Raw genomic sequence first — 23,563 nt, 5'->3', positions numbered from 1 at the left:
TCTCAAGAGGGTTGGAATATAAAAACAGCGATGTGCTTCTGAGGCTTTATAAGGCTCTAGTTATGCCCCATTTAGAATACTGTGTCCAATTTTGGGCCCCACACCTCAGGAAGGACATACTGGCCCTGGAGCGTGTCCAGCGGAGATTCACACGGATGATCCCTGGAATGGTAGGTTTAATGTATGATGAACGGCTAAGGATCCTGGGATTGTACTCATTAGAGTTTAGAAGGTTGAGGGGAGATCTAATAGAAACTTACAAGATAATGTATGGTTTAGAAGGGGTGGATGCTGGGAAGTTGTTTCCGTGAGGCGGGGAGACTAGGACACGTGTGCACAGCGTTAGAATTAGACGTGGTAAATTTAAAACTGAAATGAGACGACATTTCTTCAGCCAGAGAGTGGTGGGAGTGTGGAATTCATTGCTGCAGAGTGCAGTGGAGGCCGGGACGTTGGATACCTTCAAGGCAGAGAGCGACAAATTCTTGATCTCAAAAGGAATCAAGGGCTACTGGGAGAGTGCAGGGAAGTGGAGTTGAAATGCCCATCAGCCATGATTTAAATGGTGGAGTGGACTTGATGGGCTGAATGGCATTACTTCCACCCCTATGTCTTATGGTCTTATGGTCTTAAGTAAAAGAAGCTTTCGTTCAAACTTTAAAAAAAACTTGAACATACAATCTCGTCTAGTGCTCCAACTTGATACTGAAGGAGTTCTACGTTATTAGGGATGTGATCTTTCAAATAAGATTCCAACCACTTTCTTGGGTAGACATAGAACAGCATATGAACATTGTTAAAATAAGAGCGAAGAATCCTTTTATATCCTGACTAATTCATTTCCACCAACTTCACTTGAGCAGATTATCTCGTCATTTACTTAATTACTGTTTTTTGGACCTTGCTGCGTTGTTGTCTTTCTCTACCTTAAAATCATCACATGGAATGACAACAGCAACAAATTTAAGGGAACACCACAATTTTCTCTAAGTCACTGACATGTCTGACTTGGAACTGTACCCTTTGCTGTTGATGGATCAAAATCCTGAAACTCCATTCCTAACAGCATTGTGGGTGTCCCTAAACTCCAAGGATTGTGGCGGTTCATAAAATCAGTTCAGCACCATCTTCTCCAGGGCTATAGCAGTGGGAAATAAATGCCGGCCTAGCCACTGACTAGTTCATGAACAAACAAAATAAAGTGACTATAGTTCAAAACTCATTAATTGGCTTTCAAGTGCTTCACATCCTGAAGTCATGAAAGGTGATAATTTAAGTCAACTATTTCTCAAAGCAAAAGTAGCCTCTGATTTTCCATGAAGTCAATCTAGATTTTCTGTGTCATATGTTAACAATAGTGAATTAAGAAAGATATAACAATTTTAATAAATAATTCAGCAAAAATCTACTTTAAAAGACAAAATTTGGAGGAATTAATCACAAATATACTTAGTTTCTTGCAATATTTTTTCATGTCTAAATATCCACAATATTTATTAAAGAAAAAATCTATGCCTGGAACAAAAGATATGATTGAAATTGACAAAATTGAACTGTCATTTTACTAGAAAATATGGATTAAAGGTTACATTCATTTTGAAGAAAAGGTGAAAATGGTCTGGAGTTTATTTCCCAAGGTATAGATATGTAAATTGAAGAGTTATTTTATTATAAATGCATTATAAATTTGTATATACTACACTTAATAGTTCTGTGAGCAGGTTTGGTCTTCATATTGTGTAAAGGAGAGATAGGCAGTGGAGAAGGTTCAAAAAAGATTTATAAGGCTGACAGCAGACTTGGGAGGATATGCCTACCTTCCTTGATATTTATATTCAAACTGACCCTTCTATCTCTGGTGGAGAAAACAGAAAAATAAACACAAAGAAAAACAAAAAAGCACAAACAAGTCAAATTACACAAGAGAAAATCAGCGATAAGAATAATCATAACTATAAACTGAGCTACTTACTTGTCACGTTTATTTTTTTCTGCCTCTTTAAGTCTATGGATCATCTTGATTTCAATCAGATCTTTATTTAAAGTATACAATCTATTCAGCAAGAATTTTCCTGATGGGATAAGGATGTATGTACAAGATCAGAATTTTATTTAAGATACTTTATCAATCATTAAATTATCATGCGACATTTTGATATCATCAAAAAAGCAGAACAGTGAAACATAAGAACGTAAGAAATAGGAGCAGGAGTGTGCCACTTGGCTCTCAAGGCTGCCCTGCCAAAATCAAGGCTGCTCTGCCGCAGGCCTCAGCTCCTCTTTTGTGCCAGCTTAGCATAGCTATCAGCTCCCTGACAATTCAAAATTCTATCTACCGCCTCTTCAAGTACTTCCGGTAGTTTAACCTCCATAACTCTCTGAGGTAGAGAATTCTAAAATTCGCATATGACTTCATGATTCTATCTCAGTTTTAAATGAGTGTTCCCTTATTCTGTAACTGTCTCCTAGTTCAAGATTAGCCAGTTAATGGAGTTATTTTCTCAGCAGCTACTTTGTCCAGCTCTTTCAGTACCTTGTACATTTCCTACCTCCTACCCTCATTTTTCACAATTCAAATGAATAATGGCCTCATCCGATTAGTCATTTTTGATATGGTAACCACTCCATTCAATGAAACAGCCTGGTAAGTAACTTCAAACAGCCTCCATGCCAATGTAACATAAGATAACAAAGTGTGAAGCTGGATGAACACAGCAGGCCAAGCAGCATCTCAGGAGCACAAAAGCTGACGTTTCGGGCCTACACACACACACAAACACACACACACACACACACACACACACACACACACACACACACTCCACGCCAATGTGTCTTTTTATAAATAGAAGGATCAAAACCGTACACAGTACTCAAAGTATGGCCTCAACAACATCCTCTGTAGTTTTAAAACACTTCTCTGCTTTTAAAGTGCAAACTCCTAGCAATAAAGGGCAAAATTCCACTTGCTTTCTTCTACTTGCTGCACTGTGTATGCCAACTGTTTGTGATTGTGCACAAGAACACCCAGTCTTGCGGTGCACTGCACTTGTTATTTTGGAGTCTCTATATTTTTAACTAATAGCCTTCTTTTTGATTCTTCCCACCAAATTGCATGGGCTCACACTTTCTAAATTAAACACAATCTGCCAGGTTTTTTTGCGCTCACTCAACCTAACTATATTCCTTTTGGCCTCGTCACAGCATGCCATCTCACTTGTTTTTGATTCATCAGTAAATTTGGATACATTAAACTTGCCCTCCTGCAAGTCAACATATAGATAGTAAATAACTGAGGCAACATAACCTATCCTTATGGCACTCCACTAGTGATGTTTTTCCATCCTTAAAACGACTCATTAATCCTAACTCTATCTTTTGTGTGTTAACTAATCTTGAATCTATGCTAATACATTGATATCCTGTGCAAATTTTTAAAATTTTCCTCAGATTTAAGCAACTGGCATCTCAGATAAATCAATAAAAAAAAGGAAAACATTGAAATAATAAATACTTTAGTCTAGTGTGATTCTTTCATAGTTCTGAAGAAGTCATACGGGATTTGAAACATTAACTCTGTTTATCTCAACATAGATGCTGTCAGACCTGCTGCATTCCTGCAGCTTTCTCTGTTAGTTTCAGATTTCCAGCATCTGTAGTATTTTGCTTTTATTCGAGCAAAATTTAAAATACCAGATACCTAACTTATTGGTGAGTTTCTGTATTTTCGAGTCAGTGTTGCTGCATCCTGTCAGAAGGAACAGGGGGATATGTTACAACAAATACAGGGGAGCAGCAACACCAGTGCTTTTGAGCCTGCAGCAGGTTAGGGAGATGGAACAAAGGCTACAGAAGGGACCAGTTCTACAGCATATCTGTAAGTTTCTGACATCCTCTGAGAATTCTACTTTGTTCCCATTACCTGTCACCTTTCACCTTTGCTAGAATATATCTAGCTGTAACTGAACATTTTCCTTTAAAATCATCCACTATTTTGTTACTGTTTTTGCGGTCAATCTTTGGTTTAATTTTATCCTGGCTAAATTCCAGTGTCCTCTGCTAGTTTTCCCTTTCTCCCGACTGTTGTGTGCCATGTTGTCTTGCAAGAGAGAGTTCAGAATGTCAGTGATGGTATTGCACTGTGAATGTATATTTGGGGATGTGTGGTCTCTATTGATAGGTAGGTCTGAGGCTTATAGTATGTGCGAGGGTGAGGTGGAGGATCTGTAGAATAGATGTGAGTCCTTAATAGTTGCTACTGGCTGACTAACAGATATGGTACATTGAGCAGCATGAGAGGTTGGTTGTGTACAGTGTATAAATGTTATATGAATGTGCATCTGTTAGTCTGACTACTATGTGAAATCATAGATACTTTGTGGAATTGATACCAGATCCTCAGATCCAGAGTCCAGGAGTTAATCTTTCTGGCTACTTGTCCCCATTTATTTGAGGGTCAAGTCCTTGGGATCTTCTATCCCTTACTACAAAGGATTATGGCTGTCCTCCAACAGAGAAATCATCTAGACAATCCTCAATCTAGATAAGTTATACCCGAGGTTGCTGTGGGAGATAGTGAAATAGTTACCGGACCCAAATTTTCAAATCATCTCTGGCCACAAGGGAGACACCAGAGGACTGGAGGACAGCCAATACAGTATCACCTTATGAGAAGGGTGGTAGAGATAGACCAGGGAGCCATAAACCACTGGTAAGGGAACTATTAGAGAAAACAGTGAAGGAAAAATTAATCTCCATTTACAGAGGCTAGGGTTGATCAGGCATAGACAGCATGGTTTTCTCAGAAGCAAGTCAAGTCTGATAAATCTACTGGAATTTTTTTGAGGGAGAGATTGAGTATTTGGGTGAGGATAGGCCAGTTGATGTAATTTATGTGAATTTCAGTAAGGCCTTGGACAAGGTCCCCTACAAAGGAAACTGATGAAGAAGATAAAAGTTCATGGAATCCAGGATAACCTAGCAAGATGTATCCAAAATTGTTTTAGCAACAGGAGACGGAGGGTGGTGGTAAAAGACTGTTTGCGTGACTGGAGCCCAGCGTGCAGTGGTGTACCACAGGGATCAGTGCTGGGTCCCTTATTGTTTGTGATATTCATAAATGATGTAGATGAGGATGTGGAGGGATGATAAATAAGTTTGCAGATGACACAAAGATTAGGCAGGTGTTGGACCATAGAGATGAAGGTGTTAGATTAGAGGAGGATATAAACTGAATGATCAGATGGGCAAATCAATGGCAGATGGAATTTAACCCTCATCAATGAGAGGTGATGCACACTGGAGGATGCAACAAGGTAAGGGAGAATTCAATGAATGGCAAGACACTAGGAAGCTCAGAGGGTTCTTGGGGTGCTTGTCCACAGATCCCTAAAAATGGCAGGACAGGTTGAGTTGGCATACCGAATGCTTACCTTCAGTTGAGACACAGATTACAGGAGCAGGGAGGTTATGTTGGAGCTGTACAGAACTTTGGTTAGGCTTGGGAAGGCTTGAGCTATAGGGAGGCGCTGAGTAGGCTGGGGCTATTTTCCCTGGAGTGTTGGAGGCTGAGGGGTGGCCTAATAGATGTTTATAAAATCATGAGGGGCATTGATAGGGTGAAGAGCTAAGGTCTTTTCCCCAGGGTAGCAGAGACCAAAACTAGAGGGCATACGTTTAAGGTGAGAGGGGAAAGATTTAAAAAGGATCTAAAGGGCAAATTTTTCACGCAGAGTTTGATGTGTGTGTAGAATGAGCTGCCAGAGGTGGTGATGGAGGCGGGTACAATTACAACATTTAAAAGGCATCTGAATGGGTATGTGAATGGGAAGGACTTAGACCAAATGCTGGCAAATGGAACTAGATTAATTTATTGGTATGATTGGTATGGACGAGTTGGCCTGAAGGTTCTGTTTCCATGTTGTATATCTCTAAGATTCTATGACCCTAAAGCTTGGGTACTGTGTACAGTTCTAGTCGCCTCATTTTGGTAAGGATGTAATTGCACTGGAGGCATTGCAGAGGAGATTCACTGGGATTTTGCCTGGAACGGAGCATTTCAGCTATGAACAGAGGCTGGATAATCTCGAGCTATTTTCTTTGGAGCAGAAAGATTGAAGATGATTCTGATAGAGGTGTGAGAGAAAACAGTTGCTACCCCTGGTTGAAGGATCATAATTTGAAGGTGCAAGGTAAGAGGTTAAGAGGGCATTTGAGAAAAATCTTTTTCACCCAGAGGATGATGAGTGCCTGGAATGGACTGCCTGTGAGGATAGTTTAAAAACTACCTTTAGCAGCTACTTGGATGGATACTTGAACATTCAAGGATATGGGTCTAGTGGAGAAAATTGGGACTTGCCAGTTAGTCATGTATTTTTGATGGTACAGACTGGATGGGCCAAAAGGCCTCTTCTATAATGTATGATTTGATGAAAACTGCATCTGTTATTGTCCCTCTGCCCTGGTCACAATTTGTCATTGTTTAAATTGCTGCAAAATATTTCTGTCCAACTTTTCTTTCGGAAAGGCTAACTGCCTTTAAGAGAAGGCTCACTGTACAATATAGCTCTAGAAAAATGTCAGTGGACTTGTTATAAGTATGAGCTTTAGAAGATTATTACATTTTGGGACTAGAGATCAGTTATCTCTGTTAGTTAGATGGTTGGTTTGAATTGCAGAGTGATGTGAATAGCATGGGTTCAATTTCTGCATTGGCTGATGTTACCATGAAGGAGTCAATAAATGTGGAGCTGGAAAAGCACAGCAGGTCAGACAGCATCTGAACAGCAGGGAAGTCACTATTTCAGACCGAAACCCTTTGTCAGGACTGGGGAGGCAGAGGGGAGACCATAAATAAATACAGTGAGAGGGGCGGAGTTGGGGTAGGTGGGATGAAGAAAGGTGAATGCTGTTTGGGAATTATTGTGGTTGGTCAGTGGGAACATTGATCCAGATGTGGTCTCCTCGATATAGAGGAGGCTAAATGCAGACTCTGCATGCACCATCCAACCCAACCTTCCAGTCGCCATCCAACTCACCCTCCCAATCCCCTGGTGACATGTTCATCCTTGGCCTCCTCCACTGTCAGAGTAAGGCCAAACATAAACTGGAGGAACAACACCCAATATTTCCCCTTGGGAGCTTAAGCCCATTGGTCTGAATATTGACTTTATCAGCTTCAAAATTTCCCTACCCAACCTTTCCATCTCTTCACTCGCCTATCCACTCCACCCTTCTCACTGACCAACTACAATAACCCCCTACCTGCATCCATCTATCTCTTTTCCACCTACCCTCCCTCCAGATCCATCCCTCTTCCTCTATTTATTTCTGGGCTCCTCACCCCCTCCCTAGTCCTGGTGAAGGGTTTCAGCCTAAAACATTGACTTCCCTGCTCCTTGGATGCTGTCTGGCCTGTTGAGCTTTTCTAACTCCACATTTATTGACTCTAGCTTCTGGCATCTGCAATTTAGAGGGTAAATGAAAGGTTCATGTTACCTGTCCTATAGTCTATATAACAATAAACCAAGGTATCTTGATTATTAGAGATCAAAGGAAGACATAGATTACTTCACTAAAAGGTTCAAGGTATTTTATGCTTGAAGGCAATGGGAGCAGCCTCTGAGTTTACATTGAATCTCAGTGTAAACGATTGGACTCTAAATTGTCTGTTTACTTTTGAGGTGAAAGGGGGAGTTGAGGTTAACTATCATTAATTAGTATTTCTACCTGGATGTAAGGTTAATGCATTTCACATAGCCATAGGAAAGAGGACAGAGGAAGCCATGTTTGAGATCATGTTACTGGCTTTCTCGCGAATTGCTGAATCTTAAAATTGAAAAAATTAGCTGTATGGTCAGCTGAAAGATGATATTGCTTGGTTTTTTGAGCTATCACAATTGGATGTGGTAGGAAGGCAGTCTCTAGCTGAAGATAGACAGTTTGTAGCCATCTCAGAATTCTAGTAGCATGGCATGGTTAGGGGAAGAACATTAACTAGAAAAGGCCTTACTGTTGATGACGGATATAAGGAACTCTTCTGAAAACTGAGGAAAGCAGCTGGACACAGTCACTCAAAGTTGCTGTTTGGCAAAGCTGAGATATGGGAAGCTACTGAAAGCTGGAATCAAATGTGGGCTGTTTGCAAGAACATAGAACATAGAACATTACAGCACAGTACAGGCCCTTCGGCCCTCGATGTTGTGCCGACCTGTCATACCGATCTCAAGCCCATCTAACCTACACTATTCCATGTACGTCCATATGCTTATCCAATGACGACTTAAATGTACCTGAAGTTGGCGAATCTACTACCATTGCAGGCAAAGCGTTCCATTCCCTTACTACTCTGCTGCTTGGCCTGCTGAGTAATGACTTTGGAGATACCAAGGAGACAATTTCAGATGTCAACCAGTAACTAGTGGAGTGCCACAGGGATCAGTGTTGTAGCTATATTTATTTACTATATGTATTAAAGAATTCAATGAAGAAAGTGAATGTATTGTTGCTAGCTTTGCATTTGACAGAAAAATAGGCGAGAAGGTAAGTGGCAAGGATGACTCAAAGAAACTTTGAAGGGAAATTGATTTAGTTATAAACAGGTTAATGAGTGGGCAAACAAGTGGTAGATGGAATATAATGTGGGAAAAGGTGGTTAAACACTTTGGCAGTGATAATCAGGAGCTGAATATTATTTAAATGGAGAAAGACGGCATAAAACCATAGCACAGAGGGATTTGGTAACCCTTGTTCATAAATAACAAAAAGCTAGTGTAATAACTCATGAAGCCCAACTGAAAAGGAACATTGTTTATTCTTGAACACAACAGATAGCAATTCTGTGAAGAATTTGATGTGTGATAATTGTGTTTTTACTCATTTATTACAGTGAAATGTTTAAAATGTGAAATCATATCATGTTATTCTTTCAGATATGAAGTGAAATGATGGCTCTTGTGATGCAGTGGTAGTGTTTCTACCTCTGAGCCAGGAGGCCCAGGTTCAAGTCCAATCTGCTCCAGGTGTGTGTATAAGCATCTTTGAACAGGGTGATATGAAAATGTCTAGAGAGCACCTGAAAGTTTGAATCTTTTTTTAAGAGCTAGAAGTCTCTTTGAAGACGGTAACACGTTCATCTACTGAATCAGAGACAACCACACTGACAAGAAGGTAGTAACCCAGGATTTTCCCAGCCTGACGCTAGAACCATATGCATGAGGTGTGTACCCCAAAATTGTGTGCTGTGCACCTTTGACTGCATGCAGGCAGATGACAAATTCTGATCCCTGTGCCTGGAAACCAGGATGACACAGTTTCTATCCTTCGGTGTTTTTAGACTGGCTGCACTGAATAGTATTGATTTATTTGTTGCAGAATCAATGCCTTTGTAGTTTACTTTGTGCACATGTGTTCTAAACTATCTCAGTCATTTAAAATTGCTGCTCTGGGCTTTAGGTACTTGGTTCATTAATTATCCTCTTCCAATAGGATGCACCATCATAGATGCCTATGAGGTCATTTCTTAAGGGAGGTGATCAACGGCAATCAATAATACTGACATTCAAGGCGCCAACTTTAACTCTTTACAAATAGATGAGTTCAGAATGAGTTAAAATCCATCACAAGGACTGTGACCTACAGATTTGATAGCTATAACAGGATTCCATTTTAACAATGGAGTCATTGTTATAGTCATACACCACAGACCCTTCGGTCCAACTCATCCATGCCCCATGTTTCCCAAACTAAACTAGTCCCACTTGCCTGCAGTTTGACCCATATCTCTCTAAACCTTTCCTATTCGCTTTCCTATCCAAAAGCCTTTTAAATATTGAAAACTGTACCACTTCCTCTGGCAGATTATTCCACATATGTACCATCCTCTGTGTGAAAAAGTTGACACTCAGGTCCCTTTTAAATCTTTCTCCTGTCATGTTGAAATACGTCCCCTAGTTTTGAAGTCCCCTACCCTAGGGAAAAGACTTTTGCTATTCACCTTATCTATGTCCCTCATGATTTCATAAACCTCCATAAGGTCACCTCTCAACCTCCTACGCTCCAGTGAAAAAAGAGTCCTTATAACTCAAACCCTGCAATCCCAACAATACCCTGGACTATCTTTTGTGAACCTTTCCAATTTAATAATGTCCTTCCCATAGCAGGACAACCAGGTCCATACACAGTACTCCAAAAGTGGCCTCACCAATGTCCTATACAACCTTTAATATGATGTCCCATCTTCTTTACTCAATGGCCTGTGCAATGAAGGCAAGCATGCATCACGCTTTCATAGCCACCCTGTCTACCTATTTCTAAGTGTCTTTTTGAATATGCTTCCCTGAGGAATAAAGAGGACTTTAGTATTGACTAAATATTTTTGCTTTCTCAGTTTGATGCCTTTGCAAAGTGAGTATCTTTTGAACACTTTATTGAAATTCTCGTCATCTTAAGGATACAGTTAGCAGCTTACTCTATTAATTTGCTAATACAAATAACTCTTTCAGAAGTTTAGGTATGCATAGACCAACAGGTTACAAACATCTCCATTTTAGAAATTAGGGCTCAAAACACACATACTATAAATGATTTGAAGCACAATGGCTGTGTTAGAAACATGCTACAGAAATCCAGTGAAAATGTTTTTAGGGGGAAGCGTTTTTTCAGAGAAATGTGTCAATTATTTGTTTAAAGGAAGCATGCATTTCTAATATTTCCTTTCGTCTGTGCCAATTTAAATACCGCAGTATTTATTAAATTGACGCTTCCCACGTGTAACGTGGCTTTAAGTTTAATGGACCTGTGATGATTTTAATGATATGGATACTTTTTATGCGAGTCCAAATCTGCCATATATCAACATAAGTACAGAAAATGTTCATATTCAATGACTGGATAACTTAATGAAACAGTTATTGAGATTGAAAAGGGAGCCCTGAAAACCAAAGGTTAGGACACAAAAATCAAAAAGTAGTCCTCGAAAAATATATTTCAAGCTTACAACAGTATGCTGAGGTAAATGGCTCTTTGCAATGAACTGTAAATAGGCACGACTCAAAGAATTTCTCTTCTGCGCAATGCTCCGACTAAACCAAAGTAACAACTGCAAGTTGTGTAGTAGGCCTTAAAAGAAGAATAGAAGGCTGCGAATCCCTTTGTTTTAGAGGAGGACAGCCCAGCAGATATTACCTCTCCTGTGTCTCAAGCAAGAAAACCATACAAGTTATCAGGCCTGACATGATTTAACTCAAGCTTTGAGGCTCTTCTATACCCTTCAAATGTACTCCAATTCCTTTGATGGTGTGGCAGGTGATCCAGGGTGATAGATTTTATCTTGGTGATGGTGGTAGGGAGATGGAAGGAATGTGATCCCTTTGTTAGCTGATCTGGGACTGACAAACACATCTAGTTCATAGAAATGTGCTGAGATTACAAAGGTTGACTAAGGTTAGTAGAAAACAGGTAATTACTATTAACTAGTTGATGTCAGGACATATAAAGGGGAATAGCTGGGACTGGGGGAGGTGCATTTTACACCTGCTGAAATGGTGCGTTTTTGGTATACATTACAGGAGATCTGCTAATATTTACATTATTCTTTTTGCCAAGCAGAATAAACTTGGTTAATTAGTTTACTTACCATCATCCACAGCATTATGTAGCAGGAATATATTATCAGGAGCAAAACCTCGCTCTGACATTACTCTACACTGATCCATTGTCTCTGGGAAATTATCCAGTACCCAACCCCCAGCCACAAGATGATCAGGATTCTTCACTTTCTGTTCTTCCATAATCTGCAAAACAAGTAAATTACAAATAACTGTGCACATCAATTAACTGTGAATGTCAGTTCTATTGGTATACCTGTAACTGTCAGCTGTGGCTCAGTGGTTGCACTCTCACCTCTGAATCAGAAACTATGAATTAAAATTGACTGCAAAATCTAGACGGACGCTCTAATGCAGTACTGAGTGTGTGCTACATTGTCAGAGGTGTTGTCTTTGTAGGTCAAACCAATTACAAAAGACATTTTTATTTTGTAAGTAAGTTGAGGGGAGAGACAAAGGAAAGAGCTCTTATTGGTGAAAAACCAGTCTTTTGAAGCGAAATGGACCTGTTGACCAAGCATGAAATGGAACTGTTGGCTGGGGAATCACCTTAGACAGGCTCCTTTTCATATCCCACCAGCAACTATCAGCAGATCATTTCATCTTCTTAACTGTGTGTTTCACATAAACCATGGATGTTTTCCTTAAAATCAGCAAATTTAGTATGCTTTAGTGTAACACAGCTTAATAAGAATTGAATTGAAGAAGAATAGTGACCTCCGCGTATTATTCAGGAAGAAAGTGGAGTGAATTGCTGAGATGGAGAATGGCCAAATGTAAATCCAGGGAGTAAAACTAACAAGTAAATTACAGCTTTTATGAGGCATATCATGTGATTGGAAGCAGGTTAGTGGGCTCATTTTCAAAAAGCTGAGAAAGTAAGTGCTGGTTAATTTCAGGCCTGTTACTCAGATCAGTGAATGTAAAAGTACAAAAATCATTATCAGGAAATTTATCCACACCTTTTAAGCCCAATGGTACAAGCAAAGAAGTTGCTGGGGAAACTCAGCAGATCTGGCAGCATGCATGCAGAGAATGCAGAGTTAATGTTTCGAGTCCAGTATATAAGTGATTTGGATGTGAGTTTAGGAAGTATGGTTAGTAAATTTCTAGATGACACCAAAATAGGTGATGCCATGGACAGTAAAGAAGATTATCTCAAAGAAAAACGGTACCTTAATCAGATGGGCCAATGGGCTGAGGAGTGGCAGACAGAGTTTAATTTAGATAAATGTGAGGTATTGCATTTGGGAGGCAAACCAGGGCAGGATTTATACAGTTAAAGGTAGGGCCTTGTGTTTGCTGAACAAAGAAACCTAGGAGTGCAGGTGCATAGTTCCTTGAAAGTGGAGTTGCAGGTAGACAGAGTCGAGAAGAAGTCATTTGGCATGTTTGTGTTCAGTGGTCAGAGCACTGTGTGTAGGAGTTGGGATATCATGTTCCAGCAGTACAGGACATTGGTGAAGCCACTTTTAGAATACTGCTTACAATTAGGAAGAATGTTATCGGGACTGGAGGGTTTGAGTTATGGGGAGATGTTGAATAGGCTGAAGCATGTTTCCTTGGAGGGTTGGAGGCTGAGCGGTGACCTTACAATGGTTGGTAAAATCATGAGGGGCATGGATCGGGTGAATTGCCAAGGTCTATTTCCTAGGGTGGGTGAGTCCAAAACTAGAGGACATTGGTTTAAGGTGAGTGGGAAAAGATTTAAAAAGGACCTGAAGAATAACTTATTCACTTAGAGGAATAAGTGTGTGGAACAAGTTACCAGAGGAAGTGGTGGAGGCTGATATAATTACATCATTTAAAAGGCATCTAAATGGGTATTTGAATAGGAAGGGTTTAGAGGGATATGCGCCAAATGCTGGCAAATGGGACAAGGTCAAATTGGGATGTCTGTTCGACATGGATGAGTTGGACAGAAGAGTCTGTTTCAATGCTGTATGACTCTATGAAGTAGATAAACTGACAAATAAGATTTTAATTGCATTTCTAACTGAGGATGGTAAGCATCCATTAAGTGAAAGCATTTATGACCATTAGCACCTCTTTTGCTTTTTGCTCTCGGCACAGTTCCCATCAACTCCACTTGCTTCTGCTTCCTCCATCTCAACAACATAAGACTATAATTTTTCCCGGATGCTTTACTTTCAAAGAAGAGTCATAATGGGACTCAAAAAATGTTGAATTCAGGCAGAATCTTATAGGAACCAAAACAAAGTTGCTGGAGAAGCTCAGCTGGTCTGGTAGTATCTGAGAAGGGAAAAAAACAGACAAAGTTTCGGGTCCGGTGACGCTTCCTCAGGTCTGGCAGCATCTGTGAAGTAAAAAACAGGGTTTAATGTTTCGGGTTCAATGGCCCTTCCTCAGAACTCTAAGGAAGGGTCACCAGATCCCGAAACGTTAACTCTGTTTTATCCTTCACAGATGCTGCCAGGCTTGCTGAGCTTTTCCAGTAACTTTGCTTTTGTTCATGATTTACAGCATCCGTGGTTCTTTTGGTTTTTATTTAGAATCTTATTGGACCCTGACTGACTACTCTTATGGCAAGAAATTTGGGAGAAGTTCAGCAAAGCCTTTCTCAATGTTGGGAGAACCTAGCTGTATTTTCCAACATTTCAATCTTTCCAGGTGATAAACTATTGCTTGTGCATCACAATCATCTGTGGGTAATAAAGTCTGAAGCTGGATGAACACAGCAGGCCAAGCAGCATCTCAGGAGCACAAAAGCTTTTGTGCTCCTGAGATGCTGCTTGCCCTGCTGTGTTCATCCAGCTTCACACTTTATTATCTTGGATTCTCCAGCATCTGCAGTTCCCATTATCTCTGATACAATCATCTGTGTGATTGATTTGTAACATTGTATGATATAGTCATAAGTGCTTGGAACATGGACTTGGACTGCACACTATAAGTTAATGCCTAACATTTACATAGCATGTAGTGCTTACAGGTGTGTTTGTTTTACTGTAATGGTGTCTGTAATGCTTTTGCCTTTAGAAAAAGCCTCAGAATTGAAGACCCCTCTCGCACAGAACCTATGCACTCCAAGTCTGGTCACAACTACTTTCTGCTCTATTCTACTCTGTTATTTCCAATGATAGGTGCTTCTCAAAGAGGGAGTCTCAAGCTCAGCCTCTTCCAATGGTGAACACCCAAATGTATACATTTTATTCTTGGTAGCCAGCCCTGTCAACCCGATAGGCTTTGAACTCCCACGTTCCCCAGCCAACCAATCTTTCTGTGTCTTTATCTCCCCAGTTTACTCCCCCAGTCCCAGTATGTTGAGCAAAGGTGCCAGAAACAGTGGTGCACGGTCCCATGTGGAAGTCGGGGTGCTGATGATTTTTTTTTATTCGCTCATGGGTTGTGAGCTTTGTTGACTAGGTCAGAATTTATTGCTTATTCTGAATTGCCCAGGGCCAGTTAAGATTCAGTCACATGGTTGTCGGCTTAGAGTCACATGTAAACCATACAAGGTAAGGATGGCTGATTTCCTCTCCTAAAAGACAATAAGAACCAGATGGTTTTTACAACACTGGTTACATGGTCGGCATTAGACTAATTTTTTGATGATGAACCCTACTCCTGCATTATCCTTATCCCTTCAATTTTTTAATGTCTCCTGCCTTATATGTTGAACAGCCATCCCTTCACAATTATTATCCCTTCTGTATCCCACATGCTGTCTCCAAACACCACAGTTAGGGTGCCATTTTCCATCCTGTAGCACTGGCCCCAATACTTCCCCCTTGATTTTTCATGGATGGACTTCCAGGGCTGACTTAACTCAACAGCTCAGAATGATGAGTAACCAGAAACCTGACTAATGTATATATAACTCTTTGACTGTGTTCCCATGGCTCTCCAGACTAGTTGCACAAGACCCACAGGGCTGACCATGGCCCATTCCCAAACTGCAGAGGTATGGGCCACTGACTGTGACTGTTGTCAGCTGACATCACTGAAATCACTAGACTGATATTGGAGGCAGCCACTGACTTATTGTGTCGAGATGCACTCCCTGAATGATGTCTCTCTTGACCTGACTCTGGTCTACTGCCCTTAAGTTTTGAGACAAGGCCATTTGCCTGAAGTATATGCATTGTGTTTGGCACATTCACAGCTGGAACAAGGTGCACGGTAGCAATCTGCCATACAGCAATAGAACCACATCCGAAACTGATGACTGTTGACAACCATAACAAGCTGCCTGGCTTTGTGTCTGCATTGAAAGGTCAAGACAAGAGAAACGAATGTGTACCCAGTAGCTTTGGATAAGGGGGCAAAGAGCAAGCACGGCATGGTGAGACAAGGCAGAGATGTATTGAGCATTCTATTAGTACAAAGTGAGTGAGTATGCAAGAGTAAATGAGAATTCTTGAGATTGGTTTCTCTGCTTGAGCATAAAGTGCTGTTGCAGCAGCATTGCAATGATAGGTGCCTGAGTACTCCAAAGTGGAGCACAGAACCGCAGTATTGTACAACAAGTGGATTGGAATTGTGCCAAGATGATACATTGAGGCTGGTACATGTCAGACCATCAAAGTGTGTTACATGCAGTCACTGTCCATTTATTGTGCCCTGAGATGCTGGTGTCACGTGCCCAAGATTGATGTCTGGACAATAAGCAGCAAGCTCAAGTCACCAGGTAACCACTCACTTTCAAGTTCGGCATTCTTGGTATCTAGTTGCTAGACACGGTAAAGGGCAGCAGAGTGGTGATGATGATTGGCTGACTTGGGGATGATTTGCATCAGTACAGTCACTGCTTTCAAAAGGAGGAGCATGAGGATGACGGAAAGCATCATAGGCAATTGTTCCAGAGATGTGGTGGCACCCAAGGTGCAGGCAGATTGATAGATGGCCACTACAAGGGCAGGCAGCAAGTGCAGGAATCCCCTGTGGTCATCCCCCTCTCTAACAATATACCATTTTGGATACTACTGGGGGGCTGATCTATCAGGGGATAACAACAGCAGCAGCCAGACTGGTGGCACCACAGCGGGCTCTGTTCTTAAGAAGGTAATGGCAAACAGCACCATAGTTAGGGGCACAGATAGGCACTTCTGTGCACATAACAGAGATTCCAGGATGCATTGTTGCATCCCTGGTGCCAGGGTCCAGGATGTCTCTGACCAGGCAGAAAGCATTCTGAAGGGAGAGGGTGAATAGCCTGAGGTTGTGGTACATATTGGGATTAATGTCATAGGTAGGATGAATGATGAGGTCCTGCACCAGCAGTTCAGGAACTTAGGAAGAAAGTTAAAAAGCAGGACTTCCAAAGTTGTAATCTCAGGATTACTCCCTGTGCCATAAGCCAGTGAGGCTAGAAATTGGAGAATAGTCCAGCTCAACACATGGTTAAACAGCTGGTATAGGACGGAGGGTTTCAGATATATGGACCACTGGGACATGTTCCAGGGCAGGTGGGACCTGTGCATGAAGGACGGGCTGCATCTAAACTGGAGGGGAACAAATATTCTGGCTGTGGGATTTGATGGTGTCACTTGGGAGGATTTAAACTAGCTTGGCAGGGGGGTTGGAACCAACGCAAAAGTGAATGGATGGAAAGGGAACCAGAGCATAGGGCCAGTAAGACTCAGAGGACGAGCAGGCAGGATGTGGTTGCTGATCAAAGCGGATCTGGTGGACTGAAGTGCATCTATTTCAATGCAAGAAGCATAACAGGTAAGGCAGATGAATTTAGAGCTTGGATTAGTACTTGGAACCATCATGCTGTTGTTAGGCTTAGTTAAGGAAAGGACAGGATTGGCAGCTTAATGTTCCTGGATACGGTTGTTTTAGGTGGGATGGGGGGGGTATTAAAGGGATGGGGGAGTTGCACTACTTGTTAAGGAGAATATTACAACTGCACTGCAGGAGGACACCTTAGACGGCTCGTACAGTTAGGCAATATGGGTAGAGCTCAGGAACAGCAAGTGCACAATCACAATGTTTGGGGTTTACTGTAGGCCTCCCAACAACCAGTGGGAGATAGAAGAACAGATATATATGCAGATTTTGGCAAGATGTAAAAGTAACAGGGTTGTTGTCATAGGTGATTTTAACTTCTCATATACTGATTGGATTCAGTTAGTGCTTGAGGTGCGGATGGGGCAGAGTTTGTAAGGAGCATCCAGGAGGGCTTCTTGAAACAGTATGTAGTTAGTCCAACTAGGAAAGGGGCTGTACGGGACCTAGTACTGGGGAATGAGCCTGGCTAGGTGATCGATGTCTCAGTAGGGGAGCAGCTCCAGAACAGTGATCACAATTCAGTAAGCTTTAAGGTACTAATTAATAAAAATAAATGGAGCTATCAGGTGAAGATGCTAAATTAGGGCAAGGCTAATTACAACAATATTAGGCAGGAACTGAAGAATGTAGATTGGGGGCAGATGTTTGAGGGCAAATCAATATCTGGTATATGGGAGGATTTCTAGTATAAGTTGATAGGATCTCAGGGCTGGCATATTTCTGTAAGGATGAAAGGTAAGAATGGCAAGTTTAGGGAACCTTGGATAACGAGAGATATTGTGAGCCTTGTCAAAAAGAAAAAGGAAACATTTTTAAAGCTAGGAGGGTGGCAACACACAAAGCAAGGATGAAATACAAGGAAAGTTGAAAGAAACTTAAGCAAGGAGTCGGGGGGGGCTGCTAAAAGGGGTCATGAAAAGTCATTAGCCAACAGGATTGAGGAAAATCCCAAGGCTTTTTATGCATATATAAAGAGTAAGACAGTAGCTAGGGAGAGGCTTGGCCCACTCAAGGACAAGGAAGGGAATTTATGTGTGGAGTGACAGGAAATGGGTGAGGTATTAAATGAGTACTCTGCATCAGTATTCGCCATAGAAAAGGACTTGGTGGATGTGGAGTCCGGAGGATCATGCTGAGATCAAAAGAGAGGAGGTAGGGGGTCTTGAGGTAGACATGTCCCCAGGGCTTGAGGGGATAGGCCCCAGAATACTTAGAGAGATAAGGGAGGAAATTGCTGGGGCCTTGAGAGAAATCTTTGTATCCTCACTGGCTACAGGGGAGGTCCCAGAGAACTGGAGGAATAGCCAATGTTGCTCCTTTGTTTAAGAAGGGCAGCAGGAATAATCCAGCTAATTACAGGCAGGTGAGCCTTATGCCAGTGGTAAGGAAATTATTGGAGAGGATTCTTTGAGACTGGATTTACTCCCACTCGGAAATAAGTGGGTCTATTAGCTAGAGACAACATGGTTCTGTGAAGGGGAGGCTGTGTCTCACTAACTTTTGATTTAATATTTTGAAGAAGTGATGAAGGTAATCAATGAGGGTAGGGCATGTTGTCTATATGGACTTCAGTAAGGCCTTTGACAAAGTCCCTCATGGAAGGATGATATAGAAGGTAAAGTTGCATGGAGGGGTCAGAGGTGACTTGCAAGACTAATAAACCTGGCTTGGTCATAGAAGACAGAGGGTAACAGTGGAAGGGTGCGTTTCTGAATGGAGGGCTGTGACTAGTGGCGTTCCTCAGGGATGAATGTTGGGGCTTTTACTATTTGTAATATACATAGATGATTTGGAGGAAAAAGGAAATGGTTTGATTAGTAAGTTTGTGGATGACACAAAGATTGGTGGAATTACAGATAGTGATGAGGACCATCAGAGGATACAGCAGAACATAGATCGATTGGTGAGTTGGGCACAGAGATGGCAGATGTTTAATCTGGAAAAATGTGAGGTAATGCATTTTGGAAGGTCTAATCCAGATGGAAAATATACTGTAAATGGCAGAACCTTAAAGAGTGCCGACAGGCAGAGGGATTTGGGTGTACAAGTGCACAGTCACTGAAAATGGCAACGCAGGTGGAGAAGGCAGTCAACAAGGCTTACGGCATGCTTGCCTTCATCGACTGCAGTACTGAGTTTAAAAATCGGCAGGTAGTGTTGCAGTTTTATAGAACCTTAGTTAGACCTCATTTGGAATACTGTTTTCAGTTCTGGTTGCCACACTACCAGAAGTATGCATATAAAGTGACGTTTTCCCAGCCACCATCAGTTCTGAGGGAACTGGACCCGAAACATTAACTCTGTTTTCTCTTCCACAGATGCTGCCAGACCTGGTGAGCTTTTCCAGCAACTTCGTTTTAGTTCCTGATTTACAGCATCCACAGTTCTTTTGGTTTTAACCAGAAGGATGTAATGGTTTTGGGGAGGGCACAGAAAAGATTTACCAGGATTTTGCCTGGTATGGAGGGCATCAGCTATGAGGAGAAGTTGGAGAAACTTGGGCTGCTTTCAGTGGAACATCAGAGGTTGAGGGGTAACCAGATAGAGGTCTACAAGTTTATGAAGGGCGTGGATAGAGTGAATTGTCAGAAACATTTTTTCAGGGTGGAACAGTCAGTAACTGGGGGGCATAGATTTAAGGTGCAAGGGGCAAGGTTTAAAGGGCTGAAGGTCCTGTTCCTGTGCTGTAATTTTCTTTGTTATTGTTCTTCATCTGGCAGGTAGGTGGATTGAAAACTGCATATTACATTAGATTAGTTTCCCTACAGTGTGGAAACAGGCCCTTCGGCCCAACAAGTCCACGCCGCCCCTCACAGCATCCCACCCAGACCCATCCCCCTATAACCGACACACCCCTGAACACTACGGGTAATTTAGCATGGCCAATCCACCTAGCCTGCACATCTTTGGACTGTGGGAGGAAACTGGAGCACCCAGAGGAAACCCACGCAGACATGGGGAGAATGTGCAAACTCTGCACAGTCACCTGAGACTGGAATCAAACTCGGGTCCCTGGCGCTGTGAGGCTGCAGTGCTAACCACTGAGCCACCGTGCCGCCATAGTAATAGAGCAATATCAAATAGGCAATAACAAGGTGTAGAGCTGGATGAACACAGCAGGCCAAGCAGTATCAGAGGAGCAGGAAGGCTGGCGTTTCCAGCCTAGACCCTTCAACTTAGACAGTTTGGTATTGAGAGAAGCTGTGGGTTGTTTCTTTAAGCCTGCTTTAAAGTTTAGACTGCTCTTTCTGCCAGACCATCGGATGATGGATGATATGCAGCTGTCCCTTTATGTTGAACGTTACTTAACTTTAGGAAATTTCCTTGCTGGTAAACAATGCCCATTATCTGTGACCAGCATTTCCCAGAGCCATGTACTGCAAAAGATGCTCGCAGCTTTTCTATTGTCATCCCCACATTTGACAGATGAACTCTATGCACATCCAACCACTTTGAGTGCACATCCATAGTGGCTAGGAACATTGAGTCAATGAAAGGGCTGGCATAGTTGATGTGTGACTGAGTCCAGGATTTACCTGGCTATTCCCACAAAGGTGAGGGATTGCTGGCAGTAATCTTTGTACTTGTTGGCACACTGGGCACTGCTCCATCAATGCAACAACGTCTGCAACCAATCCTGGCCACTGGACATAACGTCTCACCAACATCTTCATTTTGGACACCCCTGGATGACCCTGGAGGAGTTCAGCATGTATTTGGCGACAACCTTTACTTGGGACAAATGCTCTCGTTTCCCATAATAAAATTTCATCCTCTACTGTGATCTGGTCTTACCATGTCCAGAAAGGTTTCAATTCTGGTTGTGATCCCCCTTTTATCTCCCTCATCACCACCAGCAGTTTTAATTTTGTCAGGACAGGATTTGTTTTTGTGTGTATAGTCTGATATTGTCAGTTGAAACTGGAAGGATGTTCAGAAAGTTTAAAGCCAGAACAGATTCTACTAGTGGTAGCACCACCAGTGGTGTATTCATCAATGGGAAGCAGCTCAAGGCATCCGCATTTGCCACTTGGTCTCCAGGACAGCGTTACAACTTATAATTGTACGCACTTAGAATGACAGGCCACCACGAAATTCAATCTGAGGCTAGGGGCAGCACAGCCTTGTCCTTTTAGGTGCAAGATGGCAGTACAATCGGGTGCTCCAGCTGGACTCCACTGCTTCGCCAGTTCCCTTTATTCTCTCTTTTTTTACCCTTTTCTGGGGTTTTTCCCCTCAAACTTTTAACTTCTAAACTTAACCAGAAGGAATGAAGGAGGCGACTCCCAGACCGGATGCTGTTGCTGGTGAGTCCTGAGGCAAGTCTAAGACGCTAGAGGTGGGTCCTGGAGGTGAGTCCTGACCGGAGGCTGGTGCAGGAGGTGAGTCCTGGCCATAAACCGCAGACCGGTGGCCGGCGCAGGAGGCGAGTCCCAGACCGGAGGGTGCTGCAAGGAGGTGAGCCCCAGGAGCCAGTCAATTACAGCATTCTTGTGGAAATACTCATCTAATCGCAATTGCAGATATGCATGGCTCATGTCTAGCTTTGAGAAGGAAGGTGCCCCCACCAGCTTTGCATATAAGTCCTCCATGCAAGGAATTGGGTACACATTCGGCTGCAGAATGCAGTTTTACTGTTTGTTTAAAATCTCCACAAAGGCTCAGTCAGTCATCTTAACCTCAAAAATCCTGATGTGGATTCCTCTTGTTCTAGAACTGCCAAGTAAAACCAATAGCATCCCAGAATTAAAGATGTCATAATATTAGAATTAGAATTATCTTTTATTGTCACGTGTAATCATTTGCATGGGTACAGTGAAAAGTTTACAAGCTGCCACTTATGGTGCCATTGGTACAAATGTACCCAGGCATAGCAGAAAAATATAGAAAGCAAGTTAAGAAGTTATACATTATATTCCATCTTACTAGGGCATAGAAAAATAAACACAGTTAAACATTCAACATCTCAGTCCATAAGTGCCTGGCTATGCTGGGTTCGCACTCCTCGCAAGGGCTTGACCTCCCCCTCATCGCCGGCTCTGGCTGTCTGCTCCCGCTCTCACTTTAACCAAATCTGTCAACTCTTGAAAGGTTTTAGTGTCTGGTGCCTCAGAAAACATTAGACTTCTAATAACCAAAAAAGAAGCTGTGGGTCTACTAGCTGTCAGGAGAATTATTTGTTGCTTTTTATCTGCCCAATATCAGTTGCTGGAAGAAAAAACACGTTCTTTCTACATACTGGGCTTAGGTAGGATCGAATGAGTCAACCTTCCCAAATAATGGCATGATTCCAGAAATGCATACTCCAACTCAAAGACTATTGCAAGCGACTTTCTTCAGGAGCATGTTTTCTCTCATTGCTACTGAAATAACCACAAAGGCCAGCATCTCGTCACCAAGTTAGCCTTTATTTACACCTGCATAGTACTTGACACTGGTCCCACTTCCACACAGACACCTCTCAGAGAGCACAGAACCTGACACTCTGGTTTATATCTGTTAGCCAGGCTTCTCAGATTGGACCAGATTAACAGACCTAATCAGGAACTCATATTCTATGAGATCCACCTGGCTGACCTCATTACTATCACTACAGCTCTTTTCCTTAAACCCCCATTCACAGGCATTACTGATATTTATTTTATCCCCCATAGGAACGACAAAGGCAAAATAATTATTAATTTCATTTAACATTTCTTTATATTCTCCTATTAACTCCCCATTCCTACCCTCTAGATGACCAACATAAACATAGTTTCTGTACTGTTAACTGTTTTTACATTTCTAGCTAGCTTTCTTTCATGCTCCAATGTATTGTCTTGACTAATATTTTTGTCATTCTCTGCCAGGTTTCGTTTTCTGACCAGTCATCTGACCTGCCACTCATCTCTGCATGATTATATGCTTGTCCTTGACTTTGTTACTTTCCTTAATTTTCTTACTTAACCACAGTTGGTTTGTCCTCCTTGTGAAATTTTACATTATAGTAAAAAAAGTACTTATTTTGAATATTCTGAAATGTATCTTTAAATGTCTGCTACTGCTTCTCTACTGACGTATCTCTCAACTAGGTCACTTCAGTTAGCTCAACTTTCATGCCCACATTGTTGCCTTCATTTAACATGAGAAGTAGTAAATACAATTGTTGAAGCTCTTTGTCTTGTTGCCAACATTCTGTTTAAGATAGACTGTGGTTTACA

The 23,563-nt window shown here is 41.8% G+C and overlaps 1 protein-coding gene across 2 annotated transcripts in view; it reads right to left on the bottom strand.

Annotated features, from left to right (window-relative positions):
• ak9 (adenylate kinase 9) overlaps positions 1–23,563 on the bottom strand; it is a 298,446-nt gene that overhangs the window by 146,210 nt on the left and 128,673 nt on the right. For both annotated transcript variants that reach the window (XM_059645225.1, XM_059645227.1), the window contains exons 17-18: positions 11,636–11,792; positions 1,973–2,072 (exon numbers count right to left, since the gene is read on the bottom strand). In XM_059645225.1, coding sequence (XP_059501208.1) covers positions 1,973–2,072; positions 11,636–11,792 — 257 coding nt within the window. The remainder of the gene's footprint in view (positions 1–1,972; positions 2,073–11,635; positions 11,793–23,563) is intronic.

Source organism: Stegostoma tigrinum, chromosome 4, assembly GCF_030684315.1.
Source record: "Stegostoma tigrinum isolate sSteTig4 chromosome 4, sSteTig4.hap1, whole genome shotgun sequence".
In the NCBI taxonomy this organism is placed as follows: domain Eukaryota; kingdom Metazoa; phylum Chordata; class Chondrichthyes; order Orectolobiformes; family Stegostomatidae; genus Stegostoma; species Stegostoma tigrinum.
Note: the sequence above shows the minus strand (reverse complement) of the source record. Positions and strands in the feature narration are given on the sequence as shown.